The sequence below is a fragment of the Balaenoptera ricei genome, chromosome 19, assembly GCF_028023285.1.
Source record: "Balaenoptera ricei isolate mBalRic1 chromosome 19, mBalRic1.hap2, whole genome shotgun sequence".
NCBI lineage: Eukaryota > Metazoa > Chordata > Mammalia > Artiodactyla > Balaenopteridae > Balaenoptera > Balaenoptera ricei.
Window position 1 is genome coordinate 17,667,694 of NC_082657.1, and position 14,882 is coordinate 17,682,575.

The 14,882-nt window shown below is 43.7% G+C and overlaps 1 protein-coding gene across 6 annotated transcripts in view; it reads right to left on the reverse strand.

Moving 5' to 3' along the window:
- GARRE1 (granule associated Rac and RHOG effector 1) overlaps positions 1-14,882 on the reverse strand; it is an 80,059-nt gene that overhangs the window by 13,444 nt on the left and 51,733 nt on the right. For all 6 annotated transcript variants that reach the window (XM_059903655.1, XM_059903653.1, XM_059903656.1 and 3 more), the window contains 5 exons: positions 10,368-10,508; positions 10,059-10,154; positions 9,773-9,934; positions 7,361-7,519; positions 4,409-4,506 (listed from right to left, as the gene is read on the reverse strand). In XM_059903655.1, coding sequence (XP_059759638.1) covers positions 4,409-4,506; positions 7,361-7,519; positions 9,773-9,934; positions 10,059-10,154; positions 10,368-10,508 — 656 coding nt within the window. The remainder of the gene's footprint in view (positions 1-4,408; positions 4,507-7,360; positions 7,520-9,772; positions 9,935-10,058; positions 10,155-10,367; positions 10,509-14,882) is intronic.

Consider the following 14,882-nt stretch of genomic DNA (forward strand, 5'->3'; position numbering starts at 1 on the left):
AGTTACCTGTCTCCACTTTACTCAATCTCTCAGCAACATCATGCAATGTCTCCTTCCTCCTGGATCACTGTCTTCTGCAGCCTTGGTGACCCCAACCTTGCTCAATTTTCCTCCTACCTGGCTGGCAGTTCCTTCTTGGTCTCGTCCTGCTCCTCCTTCCCCTCCCTCTGCATCGTGGCACGTTCCAGGCTTCGTCCCTTCTTCTTAGAGGACTGCACGTGGTCCTGTGGTTTTATAGACCATCCCTACAATAAAGACTCTCAAGTTGTCTTCGCCAGTCTAGACCTTTCTCCTGATCGCCACCCTCACATATCTAAATGCACCTTTGACGGCTCTCCCTGCACACCTACCAGGCAGCTCAAAGGGAGCCTGGTCAGTACAACTCTTGATCCCTCTCCTCCTGCCAAAACCACTCTGAATCCTATGACTTCCTCAGTAAGTACGCAGCACAGCTGTCTACCTACGAGTCATTGCTAGTTTTCCCCACTTCTTACATCCAGTCTATCAGCAAATCCTGCCGGCTCTTCCATGACACAATCCGAATCCAGGCACTTCCACCACCTCTCTCGTTACTGCTCTACTCCAAGACACCACCAGCACCTGCGTCTCAGGACCAGCCTCCCATCTGGTCTCCTTTTCTCCAGTCCTGTCCCTCCAAGGCCCACCCTCCACATAGCAACAGAGCCTCCTGTAGCACAAATCAGAACACACCAATCCCCTGTGCAAAACCCTCCAGTGGCAACCTATCATGGCTGAAATAAAATCCAAACCCCTCACCACAGCTCTCTGTGACCTGGCCCTCCTGACTCTCTGGCCATACCTCTCTTTGCTGTCACCTCTCCTCACCTTGTCTCAGCTATGAGGCCTTCTCACCCGCCCTGAATAAGTTGGGTTTGCCCACATCTCAGGACCTTTGCTCTTGTTGACTTTGCCTGGACTGTTCCCCACTGAGAGCTGCTTCCCACCATTCAGGTCCCCACTGCCCACCCAGGGCACCTCCACCAAAAGGCCTTTTCTGAGAGGGAGAACCAGGAAGATGCCATCTGTCTGTTCCTAGGCTCTCTAGGAGTTAAATGGTGAAATCAACACTTGCAAAGCCATCCTAAGGAGGCAGCAGCACTCCCCAACATGACTTTGGCTTGAGAAGAAATATATCTGTGAGGATGTAAGCTGGCCAGCCTCAGAAACATTGGAAAAAGCGAGCAATAAGGCAAGCTCTGGACTTCCCTGGTGGCGCAGTGGTTAAGAGTCTGCCTGCCAATGCAGGAGACACGGGTTCGAGCCCTGGTCCGGGAAGATCCCACATGCCGCAGAGCAACTATAAGCCCGCGTGCCACAACTATCGAGCCTGCGCTCTAGAGCCCGTGCTCCGCAACAAGAGAAGTCACCACAATGAGAAGCCTGGGTGCACCACAAGGAAGAGTAGCCCCTGCTCACCGCAACTAGAGAAAGCCCACGCGCAGCAACGAAGGCCCAACGCAGCCAAAAATAAATAAATAAATGAATTTATTAAAAAAAAAAAATAAGGCAGGCTCTGCCGGTGCCCAGTCAGACCCTGGGCTCCTGGGAGAGAATCTTGGCCAGTGGACCTGGCCGAGGTTCATGCACCTGATTCTCTCAGCCTGGAATCGCTGATTACCAGGAAACACTTGTTCTATGTTCCCAAGCCAACTTCTACTTGTGATCTGGCTGGTCACATGTTTGCCCACTAGATGAGCATTTTTTGGTCATGCAGAAAGGAGTTCCTGGTGATAACAATAATTTCTCTTTCTAAAAATCAACAAATTGGCATTTTTATTTTATTCATCAGTCTTGAGAGTTGATCAATAAAACCCCCTGAAGAGACTAAATCCATTCTTTTGACAAATCACTCAGACTGGCTTAAAACCTTCTACCTGTTCTTAGATAAAATCCAAGTCCCTCAGGGACCCTGCAAGTCCTGGCTTCTATGAATCCCCGTCTTCAACACCACCTAGCATAATTCCAGCCGTGCCAGCTCACTCCTCAGGCCTTTGCATTTGCTGTTCCTTCTGCCTGGGATGCTTTCCCCATCTGCTCTCTGCATGGCAGGCTCCTCTCAAATCACATCCTTAAAGAGACCCTTCATGACTGACCTCCTCATCCAAAACAGCCTCCTCCTGCCATCTTTACCTGTTAATCTCTATCAGATGATGTCACTCTACTCTTATTCCTTATTCATACGCTTGCCAGTGCTTGCAGTTAACTCCTATGCTTATTAGCTGTCCCCTCCCCAACCCCATGCCATAACAAAGCCAGCTCTATTAGGGGCAGGGACCCTGTCTGTCTTGCTCATGATTAAATTCCCAGAGCCTAGAACAGTGTCTGTCACATATTAGGTACTCAGTAAATATTTGTTGAAAGAAAGAATGGGTGAATAACTTAAATATGACAAGTTAAAAAAATCTAAGTAAGGTTTTACTTTCTTTGGGAAAAAAAAATGTATCTGGCAGCTAGACACTTCATTTTATTAAAAGCAAAGCATATAATAAATTCTTGACTAGTTTTGCTAATAATTTCATTTTTTCCAAAGGTGGAATAAAGCAATCACTTCTTTTTGAGTTCTTCTCAACAAGCACACATTCTGTAACTTGAAACAAAAACATAAAACTTTGCATTTTTACCAAAAGTAGCCAGCAGAGGGAGCCTCTCCAAGTAATTGCAGTCTATGAGGTCTTTCAAGGAGGTGCAATGAATTACAACGGAAATCAATCATACAGGGAGAGTTGTGGAAGTAAACTGCAGGGTTAACCATTTTAGTACTAGCTGTTTATATTCACCCAATTATCCAAGAGTTGAAAATGTTTTCTTTAACATGAGAATCCTGGTTAAGTTTAATATTTTTCAATAAGAACCTGAATTAGAAAACAAATTAAGAATTCAGGAACACAAAAATCTTACAAAAAAGTGAGCTTTTAATCTACTGCTTGGGGAATTCCCTGGCAGTCAGTGGTTAGAACTCCACGCTCTCACTACCAAGGGCCTGGCCTGGGAACTAAGATCTCACAAGGCGCATGGTGCAGCCAAAAAAAAAAAAAAAAAAAAAAAACCCCACACAATTACTGTTTGACAGGAATGAAGATATGTATATAAATTAACATTATGCATTATGCCATATTAATAATCAAATTTAGAAATTTGGGGAAGAAACTCATAAAAGGGAGATTTGGGGACATGAAGTAAACTGCCAACCCTTACTTGATATATATCAACAAATTCTAAAACTTTCGGCAGAATCTCCACTGGACCCCTCCTCACATTTCAAGAAGAAATGATTTAAATACAATTCGAATGTATTACCCAGCTACCACTTTAGTCCACATGGGCACCAATAGTGCCACTGTTCCTCACTAACTCTATTTCTTCCTACCTAAATGCTTTACACATTTTCTATATAGTTAAATATTCATTCTGATCATAATTTTAATAGCAAAAGTCTTCCAATATAGGCTTAATTTTTCTTGTTTACTAGTAAAGCTGTGATGCCGATCCTTCAGCTGAATCTGTGTGCACATCACATAGATAAATCCCTAGAGGTGGAACTGCTGAGGTCATTGCCCTTATTTTAGGCATCTGACAAATGAAACTGCCCTCCAGAAAGGCTGTGTGATTTATTCAACAACATCTGTGCCTGTTTTTGTACAGCTTGGCCCAAATCTAGTACTGTTATTCTAAAACAATTCAACTATATGATGGGCAAAATGACACTGTATTGTTTTTCTACTTTGCCTTCCTTTCTTTGGTAGGTGAGGTTACACATGTTCTTCATCTCTTTGTTGACCATGTCTCTTCTGATTTACCTGTCCATGTGCCTTGCCCATTTCTTACTGATCTGTAGGAGTTTTTGTTTGAACAGATTAAGAAGAATACTTTATTATAAGTTTACAAATATAATCAAATAATTAAAAATAAGAACAGCTCAGTCTGCCTCCAGATTTGCAGTGACACTGGGTGTGTACTGACATGAGCTCCAGATCAGCAGGGTTGTTGCTGGAAGGAGAAGAAATGGAAGAAGAGAAGAAATTCTATGTTCTGTACTCAGCTTTCAAGAAATGCTGGGTGACTTAGAGAAAATGATATATATTCTGTTCAAAAGCTGTGGACTCAGTAACACAAAAAGATAATATTGCTCATTATGACCCATGAGTATATAACATTTTAGATGCATTACTGGTCAATGAGACTATTTTTCAGACATCTTGGCTTCCTTATCGTGTACCGATAATCATGACACAGGCATTAACATACCTCCACTGACCACAAACCCACACAAGTAGTAAGACCTGTTGTGTGAGCTAGCGTAGGGTTTGTCCAAAACAATGCAATCTTTCCAAAGATGTGCAAACATCAATCAGAGCTTAGGCTTGTGTTAATGTAAGAGTCACGTTACCATGTGGATGGGACTTGAACCACAATTCTGGAGCCTTCTAAACTGATTTGCGGGGCATAGGCTTCTTTATTTTCAATCTGCGCCGTATCAACTACCACCTAACAGAGAAACAAAAACAAAAATCAGCTTTCAGAGAGGAAAACGGATCATAAACAAATCAAATGCATGAGCCTATCAATGCTGAGTGACTCTGGTAGGAACTATTCCCCAGCAAGACAGATATGCAGAGGCCAGTCAGGAGCCCCACGGAGACAAAAGCAAGTAATAAAGATGACTGAAAACAGTAATACTTCAATAAACAGAAACACATTCGAGGTGCAGGAGGTAGCGAACTCTGCAATCATTTTCAGTACTTCTTCCAAATTGTAAATATGTTAATTAGGAATTACTTTGTTTCTTTTGTTTCATTCCTAAGTATTTTTTCACTTTATGCACTTGAAAGAAGTAAAAATGTCATTAAAAATCAAACCAATGCTTTAGAAAAGCCTATCTGTAATGACTGAATCCAAGCCAGAAGTGGATGAAGCTTTTTGTAAAGACCATTTTATCTTCAACCATCAATAAAAACAAAATTACTTTAGGAAAAATGAAGAACCAACCCTTTTCTCAATGATTTCCTCTTATTTGGAGAAGAGTCTGTATTTTTTATTTTCCATATTTTTTGGTCATGCCGTGCAGCTTGCGGGGCCTCAGTTCCCTGACTAGGGACTGAATCCAGGCCACAGCAGTGAAAGCACGGAGTCCTAACCACTAAACAACCAGGGAACTCCCTGGAGGAGTCTTTAATACTACACAGATGATACAGTATGCTTTGTAATTTAAAGAGTCTGACAAAGTGATGAATATATTTTCAAATAACTAAAAGAATTTTAAGAAAATAATCATAAAACACTTTAAAACCAAATCTGTAACATTTCAGAAAAGGCAAAGTCATGCAGAGTTGCTTATTAGGATTCCAAATTCAGCCTCTAATGGAGTTGATTTCCATGGCTGCAAAGAGAGTTCTCACAGCTGGTCTGCAATGTCCTTTGGAAAAGACTTCCTGTCCAAGTAATAGCCATTGTTGGAACAGGCAGGTGTTTCCTCTCTCCTCCCATCCCCAGAACAATAATCTAAAGGTTCTTTATCAGTCACAAACAAAGGTGCCCTGGGATCAAGGCAGAGGGAATTAGGAAGAAGTTTTTGCTCTCTGAATAACATGGGACTTTTTTTTAAACGATGTTTTCTCAAAATAGCCTTTGGGGGACTTCCCTGGTGGTCCAGTGGTTAAGACTCTGTGCTCCCAATGCAGGGGGCCTGGGTTCAATCTCTGGTCAGGGAACTAGATCCCACATGCATGCTGCAACTAAGAGTCTGCATGTCGCAACTAAGGATCCCGCATGTGGCAACTAAGATCTGGCACAGCCAAATAAATAAATATTTTAAAAACTAAGCTAAAATCTTTAAAAAAAAAAAAAAAAAAAAAAAAAGCCGGGGCTTCCCTGGTGGCGCAGTGGTTGAGAATCTGCCTGCCAATGCAGGGGACACGGATTCGAGCCCTGGTCTGGGAAGATCCCACATGCCGCGGAGCAACTAGGCCTGTGAGCCACAATTACTGAGCCTGCGTGTCTGGAGCCTGTGCTCCGCAACAAGAGAGGCCGCTATAATGAGAGGCCCGCACACCGCGATGAGGAGTGGCCCCCGCTCACCGCAACTAGAGAAAGCCCTGGCACAGAAACGAAGACCCAACACAGCTAAAAATAAATAAATAAATTTAAAAAAAAGAAAAAAAAGAAAGAGAGTCTTAGCTACAAAGAAAACAGGGTTTGAATAATTAAAAAAAAAAGCCTTTGGGTCCTCCTGCCTTATTTTACACACTCCTTTCTGGAGAGCTTATTGCCATGGTTCTCCTAGTTTCAGCTAAAATGGTCTTTGGGAATATGGATCAATCTACTAAAAAGGCAGTGGGCTCCTCCATACTTCAGCAGGGGGTCTCCAGTTTAATCTTTTTCTTAGGGGTTCCTATACTAAGGAACAGATCTTAAGGGAAACGTAACTCACCACTGTGGACAGGCCCCCACCTGGCCCTCTACAAGGCAGTACCACCCTGAGCTGGGCCACCTGAGCACGCACTCACACCAAACAAAAGGACTGCATCCTCCCAACAGCTCCTTTTATGAATAAAGTAGGAATTAAAGAAACAGTTCTTTAATTTTGTAAATCTCGAACTAGCTTCCTTTAATCTCTGAAATGCTATAACTCTTCAAAAAGCAGTCATTTAATTCTAGAAAGTGGGATAAGAACATAAGGTATACGGGTCAAAGGTACCTAACAAAAACCTAGATGTTGATTTCCTGACTCCACCCAACTTTGGCAAAAGTTATTCTTCTCACGAGAGGTGAAAAGACCAAACTTACCTGAGTTGATGTTGTTATTTTATTGCATAAACAGAGAACTGGTATACAAAGTGACTGGATGGGGGCACTACTTATACCATTGCAGGAGGTGATATTTGAGCTGACATCAGGAAAATGAGAACGAGTGAGTCACATGAAGATCTGAGAGGAGTATTCTCAGGAAAAAGGAGCATCAGGGGCAAAGGCCTGAGACAGGAAGAAGCTTTGTGTGTTTGAGCAACAGAAAGACATCCACTGTGGCTCCAGAGTAGTCAGCCCAGGTGAAGGGTCCTATCAAATTGTTACTAATGAAGTGGTTTCCTTAAAATCAGGAAAGCCTGAGACATCATTTTGCAACTAGGTCCCCTGCTAATACATATTATCAATCTATTAAAGAAAAAAAAAGACTTTTTAATGCTGTTCTTCCTTTACCTTTTCTATCTGGTCTAAAACCTGCAGCAAGCAAAGCACTTTTTAAATTCTCCAATGTTTTCGCACATGTGCCCACACCACATCCTCACGTGCCTGAAACGTCCTTCTCTATTCTCTCCCCCATCCATCACACGTGCTCACTCACCAGTCCAGCTTGGCCAAACAGCAGCTGCACGGCGGTCTTGCAGGCACCCCGCCACGTGGATGGGCACACCTGGTTCAGGACTTCAGTCACAGGAAAATCGTCCCTGGGTGTGATTCCATTATAGCAGCCTGCCTCCTTGATCAGCTGTAACATTGTATGCTACAGATTGATAAAAAGAGAGTTCGCACCTCAAAATAAAGCCATACCAGGTTCTACAGGTTCTTGTAGAAATGCATTTACAGGTACAAAATAGTCCTCAAGAGAAGACCATTTTACATACTCCCATATCATGTCATTTTAATTTCTTAAGTAATTATCGTTAATTACCTTCAAAGATTTTCTCAACCCTGTAGCGTGACCGGCTAGATATGAATATACGTGCTTTAATATACATATGTGATTTCTATTCTAGCACAAAATATAGCATCATTTAGCAATGTGCTAATGCAAACTGGTTGAGGAATTTTGAAATTCTGAATCCCTCTGAATAAGGAAACAAAATCATCTGGTAAAAGTAAATACCAATGAAAACCTCATCTTTATTTTGGATGAACAAGTGGTCAGGTATGCAGACTCTGGAAACAGACTGTATAAGCTCCAATTCCAGTCTTCAACTTTCTAGCTGTGTGGCCTTGGACCTTAGTTCCTCTATCTGTCAAATGGAGAGAAGGGCAGTACCCACTTTGTGGGTGAGCATTCACTGAGACAATGCACGGGAAGCATTTGACACAATGCCTGGCACACATGATGCTCTGCAAATGGTCCTAATTACTTCAGTATTACGACAAGATTTCTCCTCTTATTTAATTTATGAAAGTCCACTGAAACATTAATCATAAACAGCCTTTTATAGTGTACTTTCAAAACCCTGTATTTTACACATTTTAAACAAAATTATGAATAAAACTAATTTGGCAAATGTCTCATTAAAAAAGTCACCCTAGGAGCTTCTGATTTGGTGAACACATGGAGGTGCTGGGACAGCGGTGCCTGGAGAGAACATGGAACCTCCAAGCCCCTTCCCCATGCCTTGCCCTAGGCATCTCTTCCATCTGGCTGTTCCTGAGTTACGTCCTCTCATAATAAACTGGTGATCCGGAACTCTCCCAACAAGTTGGGGTTCACAGCATCAATGTACTCAGATCAAGATACTGTAAGGAGAGTATGCTGTGGCAGACGTAGCACATTACTGAAGAAGTTCATTTATGGCCGTATAACTATAAAATGGTCACAGTCACTGCCTTAAATGCCAAAGTTTCCTTGGACCCTCTCCACACACTTCCTGGATCCGCCAGCCTCTCTTCTGGCTCCAGCGACCATCTATCTGCCTCTGAGGACCCTGGCCCTGATCCCACTTCGGGGCTCCAGACCCATACATCCAACTGCCTGCTGAACAGCTCCACTTGGACATTTCAAAAGCAACCTTAAAATCACGTCCAAAAATATATTTTATGACGACTATCCCCGAGCCTCAATAAACAGCACCAAAGCAGCTGTCCAAGCCAGAAACGTGGGCCTCATCTCCTTTCCCCTCCCTCTCACAGCCAATTAATCGCTGAGTCCTGCTTGTTATAACTTCTAGATCGCTCTTGGATGCATCCACTCGCCTCCCATTATCACTGGATGGGGCTACGGCCAAAACCCTTCAGTGCTGCTCCCCTCCCAGCCCCAGGCCATCCTGAAGTCAGGGGGATCTTTCCGAAATGCAAACCTCATTACACGACCTGTCTTGGTGGGATGTCAGCCACCTGGGGATGGAGTCCAGCCTTCACACTGGGGGCTTTCTGGACTCTCCGGGCTGCTTTTCCAGCCTTGGCTCCTACCATGTCTCCCCTTGTTCTAGACGGTGGCCCTCAGGTCTGACTACATATTAGAATCCCCTGGACAACTTTTACAAAATACCAGAGCCCAAGCCTTACTTCAGGACAATTAAGTCCGAATCTCATTAGTGACTGTCCTGGACGGCCAAGGGGCCCCCAGCTACAGCTCTAAGGAAGATCTTCAGCTCTTGGGATGGGCTCTCACTTCCTGGCCATCTCACAGCCTCAGCCCCACCCCCATACTTATTATTCAGGTCTTTCTCTGCTTAAAGTCCTCTTCTCAAGAGTCACATCTCTTAATCCTCCAGGTGAGGCCCCCTCGTTCTGTGTTCCTATCACAACCTAGTGGGCTGTCAAATCTCCTAGCCTGGCACTAATGGATGCTCAATAAAGACCTACCAAATGGAGAAAAAAAAAAAAAAAAAGTCACCCTAGTCTGCTTTTAGACACCAGTTTACTGAGGAAGGTCAATGCCTCCCGTCTTCACTTAAGTTTTGCTTTTTAGTCTAGATTCTTTACAAGCCCTCAGGTTTCCTTAAGAACTCTATTTTCAAGTTCACACCCAGGTTGCTGGAACCCCAAGGAAAGCTACCGTCTTAAGTTTCAGATTGTCGGCGGCCGACTCGTTGAAGGAGACACCCTTCAGGAAGTTCGATCCTATCTGCACAGGGACGGTGGGAAGCTCACACTGCATGGGCTGCGGCGGGGTCTGCCTCCGCCCTGTCTGCTGTGCTTCTGCCTCGCTGCAGCAGCCCTGGAAAAGGGTTGGATAGGAGAGGAGAGGTGACCCACAGCTCACCTCTCAAGACATCTGCCTCATGTGGATGGCATGAATGCCATACCACAGCTCCCAGGAGCTACCAGAAAGAAAAGCGTACCTGCAAACTGGCTTCAATCGCCTTTGGATTCAGGTGGAAACCGGCTTTCATTGCATATTCACAGTGACCTAAGCTTTCCAGAGCTATTTTATATGCCTGCAAAGAAATTGTTTTCAAGAATCAAGATTACATAGATTATAAACTGACTAGGTTCAATGAAAACAGAAATTTAAAATTTCTATAGTTATTAAAAGACATGAAGCAAACTACCATCTTATTACTCTTTCCAATTGGTTCAGCATCACGACTTTAACTCCCTCCCTTGTTTTCATCCCTTAGATATTAATGTGCCAGTTCTGAAAAACGTACTTGCAGAGCACTGTCAATCTTTATGTTCAGTTCTTTTAGCTGGTGCTCAGGAATTGCTGCACTTTGAGAACAGAAGAGCTGTTGAACTTCAATTCCTGCCAGGCGGCCATCACAGCCTCTTTCTCTTAGTCTAGATGTTGCCTGCAACAGAAATGGTGACTGGTAGGTAAAAGAGGATGTTACAGATACTAGCAAAATTAAAAAACCAGAAAACAACAATAGTAAAGCAAGAAACTATCTAAGAATTAGATATAAACCAGACGTTCCGGATCGTCTGTATTACGAAGTGAGCAAGCAGTCAGAAGTTCTGAAAGACTGAATCAAGCATTGAAGAGAAAGCAAACCTGACAATAGAACTACCTTATTTAAGAAACCCCTGGGAATTCCCTGGCGGTCCAGTGGTTAGGACTCTGCACTCTCACTGCTGAGGGCCTGGATCCAATCCCTGGTCAGGGAACTAAGATCCCACAAACCACGCGGTATGCCCAAAAAAAAGAAATCCTGGAAAAAAGACTTACCTACCCGTTATTTAGTTTATATGTATATTACATATAAATTACATACACATTAAAAATATTCACATTTTAAATTTCCCTGCTTTAAAAAGACAGATACCCTAGTATATTGGCCCTTGGAGTTTCCAGAATTAAACAATATATATATGGTTGGGTGGTCCTATACACCAAAGTAAAAAACCTCACCAATAGGAAAAGAATAGGAAAAAAACATACACTGTAACATGAAAGGAAAAACAGAACTTTTGAAATCTGCACAGAAAAATGAAATACTTATTGTTTAGTCACTAAATATGTTTATGAAGAGTACATAAGAAAAACAAGAAGAAATTTATCTGTGTCTTGTGATGAAATGTTATCTATACATATGGGTCAGGACTAGAGAATACAGAAAAATATATATTTGATTTACTAGATGGAAGGAAGGATTCAGGATGAACTGTCTTTCAATTTTTCAATGTCTATTTTTATTGCAATAACATTTGTGCAACAAATAACATTTTTTTTTAATTTTTAATTTATTATTTATTTATTATTTTTTTTATTTTTGGCTGTGTTGGGTCTTCGTTTCTGTGTGAGGGCTTTCTCCAGTTGCGGCGAGTGGGGGCCACTCCTCATCGCGGTGCGCGGGGCCTCTCACTATCGCGGCCTCTCTTGTTGCGGAGCAGAGGCTCCAGACGCTCAGGCTCAGTAGTTGTGGCTCACGGGCCCAGTTGCTCCGCGGCATGTGGGATCTTCCCAGACCAGGGCTCGAACCCGTGTCCCCTGCATTGGCAGGCAGATTCTCAACCACTGCGCCACCAGGGAAGCCCCCCAAATAACATTTTTTAACAGTTAATTTTTGTTCTTCTAGGCCAAGGCAGGAGTTGTAATATTTACCAAAATTGCAGGACTAAAGGAAATTAACTAGCAGCTATAATGCCATACATTTCCAAAGCTCCACAAATTCTGTATGAATACCAACCATTCCCTGAACCCTAACAGTCTCACAGTTTAAAACCATTTGACTCTCTTTCTAGAACTCTTCCATTTAGTCAAATATGTAGCCCACAAGGTCTTATGTTAGATGTCTCTGGATAGACAGTGGAGCACAAAACCTGGTCCCTACCATCTTGGAGCTGACAGCTTCATGGGTCGAAAAGGCAAACAAATAAAACATTTAAAAAATATAAAATGGAGAAAAACATCCCAAGGGAAACAGAGAACTGTAACAGGGAGTGCCCAAGAAACTGAGAGATCATCATTTAGGCTGAGTTTGAGGCAGAGGAGGCAGTCAACAGAAGTGTGGGGTGGGGGTAGGACAGGCAGAGATGTCAGCAAAGGAACTAGAACCCAGTGAGCAGGGGAGAGTGGCCACAGATGAGGCTGTTGAGGAGGCAGGGGCCAGACTATGTGGGACTAGGCAGGTCATGGGGATGGGTCCACACTTTACCCTAAGGAAATGGAGAGACATGAAGGACGGCAAGACAGAAAGGGGAGAAGCAAGTCCAGCCACTGAAGCTGTCAGGGGAGAGTAATGATTCCCTGAACTAGGTTAGTGATAGTGGACACAGAAAGAAAGGGACAGATTTGCAGTCATATTTTGGAGGTAGGATCTGCAGGGCTTTCTTATGGATTGGATGTAGATGTGACAGAAAAACTGGAGGATAAATCTCAGGTTCCTTGCACAAAGGACCCAGCGTGGGATGGCACTACATGCTAGCACAGGGAAGATTTGAGGAGGAACAGCGTGTGCAGAAAGGCTAAGGGCTGAGCCATCTGAAGACCTGAGGAGGGCAGCAGCTGAATATAGGGGCCTGAGCCCACGGGGGAAGCGAACTGGGCACACACATTTGTGTGCTTGTGGCCCCAGCCCACAAGCAGTTTTTAAAGTTCCAAGACTAGATGAAGACCCTCTAGGGGAGAGGGCACGTAGAACTCAGCCTTGAGAAACTCATATTCATAAGTTATGTTGAAGAGAAGCTAACAAAGTGGATGGAGAGGCTAGCCCAAGAGCTAAGAGGGTACCTAAGAACACCTGGTTCTCCACAAGGAGAGAGGATTTCCAGGCCTCATGTCGCTGTGAGCTGCTGAATGGAGTCATCGGGATCCTTGCGTTTCTGCCAATTATTTTTGGCAACATGGAAGGCACCAGTGACCTTGACAAGACAAGGCACGTTCTTGTGTAGGAGTGGAAGCCAGATTTTAGTGAACTGAATGATACCGTTTATATAAAGTTTCATATTGTGCAAAACAATATATTTATGGATACATACATATAGAATAAAAATAGAAAAATATGCATAGGAATCACAAACTCCAAAATCAAAAGAGGTTATCTCTAGAGAGAAAGGAATATGAATAAGATAGTGGAGAAGTACAAAGGGAACTCAAGTGCATTTGTAATAATATTTTCCTGTTAAAAATAAAAGGTATGAGGGCTTCCCTGGTGGCGCAGTGGTTAAGAATCTGCCTGCCAATGCAGGGGACACGGGTTCGAGCCCTGGTTCGGGAAGATCCCACATGCCACGGAGCAACCAAACCCGTGCACCACAACTACTGAGCCTGCGCCCTAGAGCCTGCGAGCCACAACTACTGAGCCTGCGAGCCACTACTACTGAAGCCTGCGTGCCTAGAGCCTGTGCTCCGCAACAAGAGAAGCCACCGCAATGAGAGGCCCGTGCACCGCAACGAAGAGTAGCTCCCGCTCGCTGCAACTAGAGAAAGCCCGCACGCAGCAATGAAGACCCAACGCAGCCAAATAAATAATAAAATAAATGAATTAAAAAAAAAAAAGTTAAAAATAAATAAATAAATAAAAGGTATGAGGACTTCCCTGGTGATGCAGTGGTCAAGAATCCACCTGGCCAATGGAGGGGACACAGGTTTGAGCTCTGTTCAAGGAAGATCCCACATGCCGCGGAGCAACTAACCCCATGCGTCACAATTACTGAGCCTGCGCACCTAGAGCCTGTGCTCCACAAGAGAAGCCACCGCAATGAGAAGCCCCCGCTTGCCGCAACTAGAGAAAGCCCACGTGTAGCAACGAAGACCCAACGCAGCCATAAATAAATAAATAAATAAATCAAATAAACAAACAAATAAATAAAATTATAAAAAGATGAAAGGTATGAAGCAAATGGGCAAAAAGTCAAGATTCGTTTGACAAAGCTAAAAGGAATATAGATGGGTATGTATGACATTTTCTATATGCTTAAAATATTTCATAATAATAATAATCTTTTTTAGAGTGAATTAAAGGTGAAGTGAACAATTCTTTCAAGAAGTTGGCTATAAAAAGAGCAGAGAAACAGGGCAGGGCAGGGAGGATTTTTATTTGTAAGCATATTTGTGTACAGGTGGGAGCATGCCGAGGAGGAGAGAAAACACAGGGTCCCACCAAAGAAGCCCTGAGGTTGGGGGCAGGGTGAGGATAGGCAGACCCTGGACAGAAGGAGAGGGTACCTCCTCTGCTATAATGAAGAGGAAGGAAGAGAAGAGGGTCTGAATGGGGGGAGGGGTGTCATTTGGGCGGACATGAAAAAGAGGGGCTGCTGCCAGATAGATTCTATTTTCTCAGTGTGTGTGGAGTAGGGTCACTGGTTGGAAGCAAAGTAAGAAAGGCAGAAAGGCCTGGGCACACAGAAGTGGGTGAAGGGAAAGGTCAAGGCGAGGTAGTCAAAGGAGCACCAGGAGGCTTCACTTGGGCTGGATTCTCAGCACGAATGATGCCAACAGGTGGAGTAGAGAAGACCTTGAGTCAGGTATGAAGGGTGTGAATGTGAGCTGCATGATCAGGAGGTTGCAGCCAGGAGGGCCCATAGCGTTGTAAGATGAGAAGATAAAGGTGTGGACCCCACTGCCCGGCCACATGCAATGAAGTCAAGAGGTCCCACTCCCACATTCAACCCCCAATTAGCATTTCAGGGCTGCTCTGATAAACACCAAGAAAGCAAAGGGGAGTCTTTAACATGAAAGAGACCAAAACAAACAAGCAAACAGGAAAAAGAAATTGAAAAGA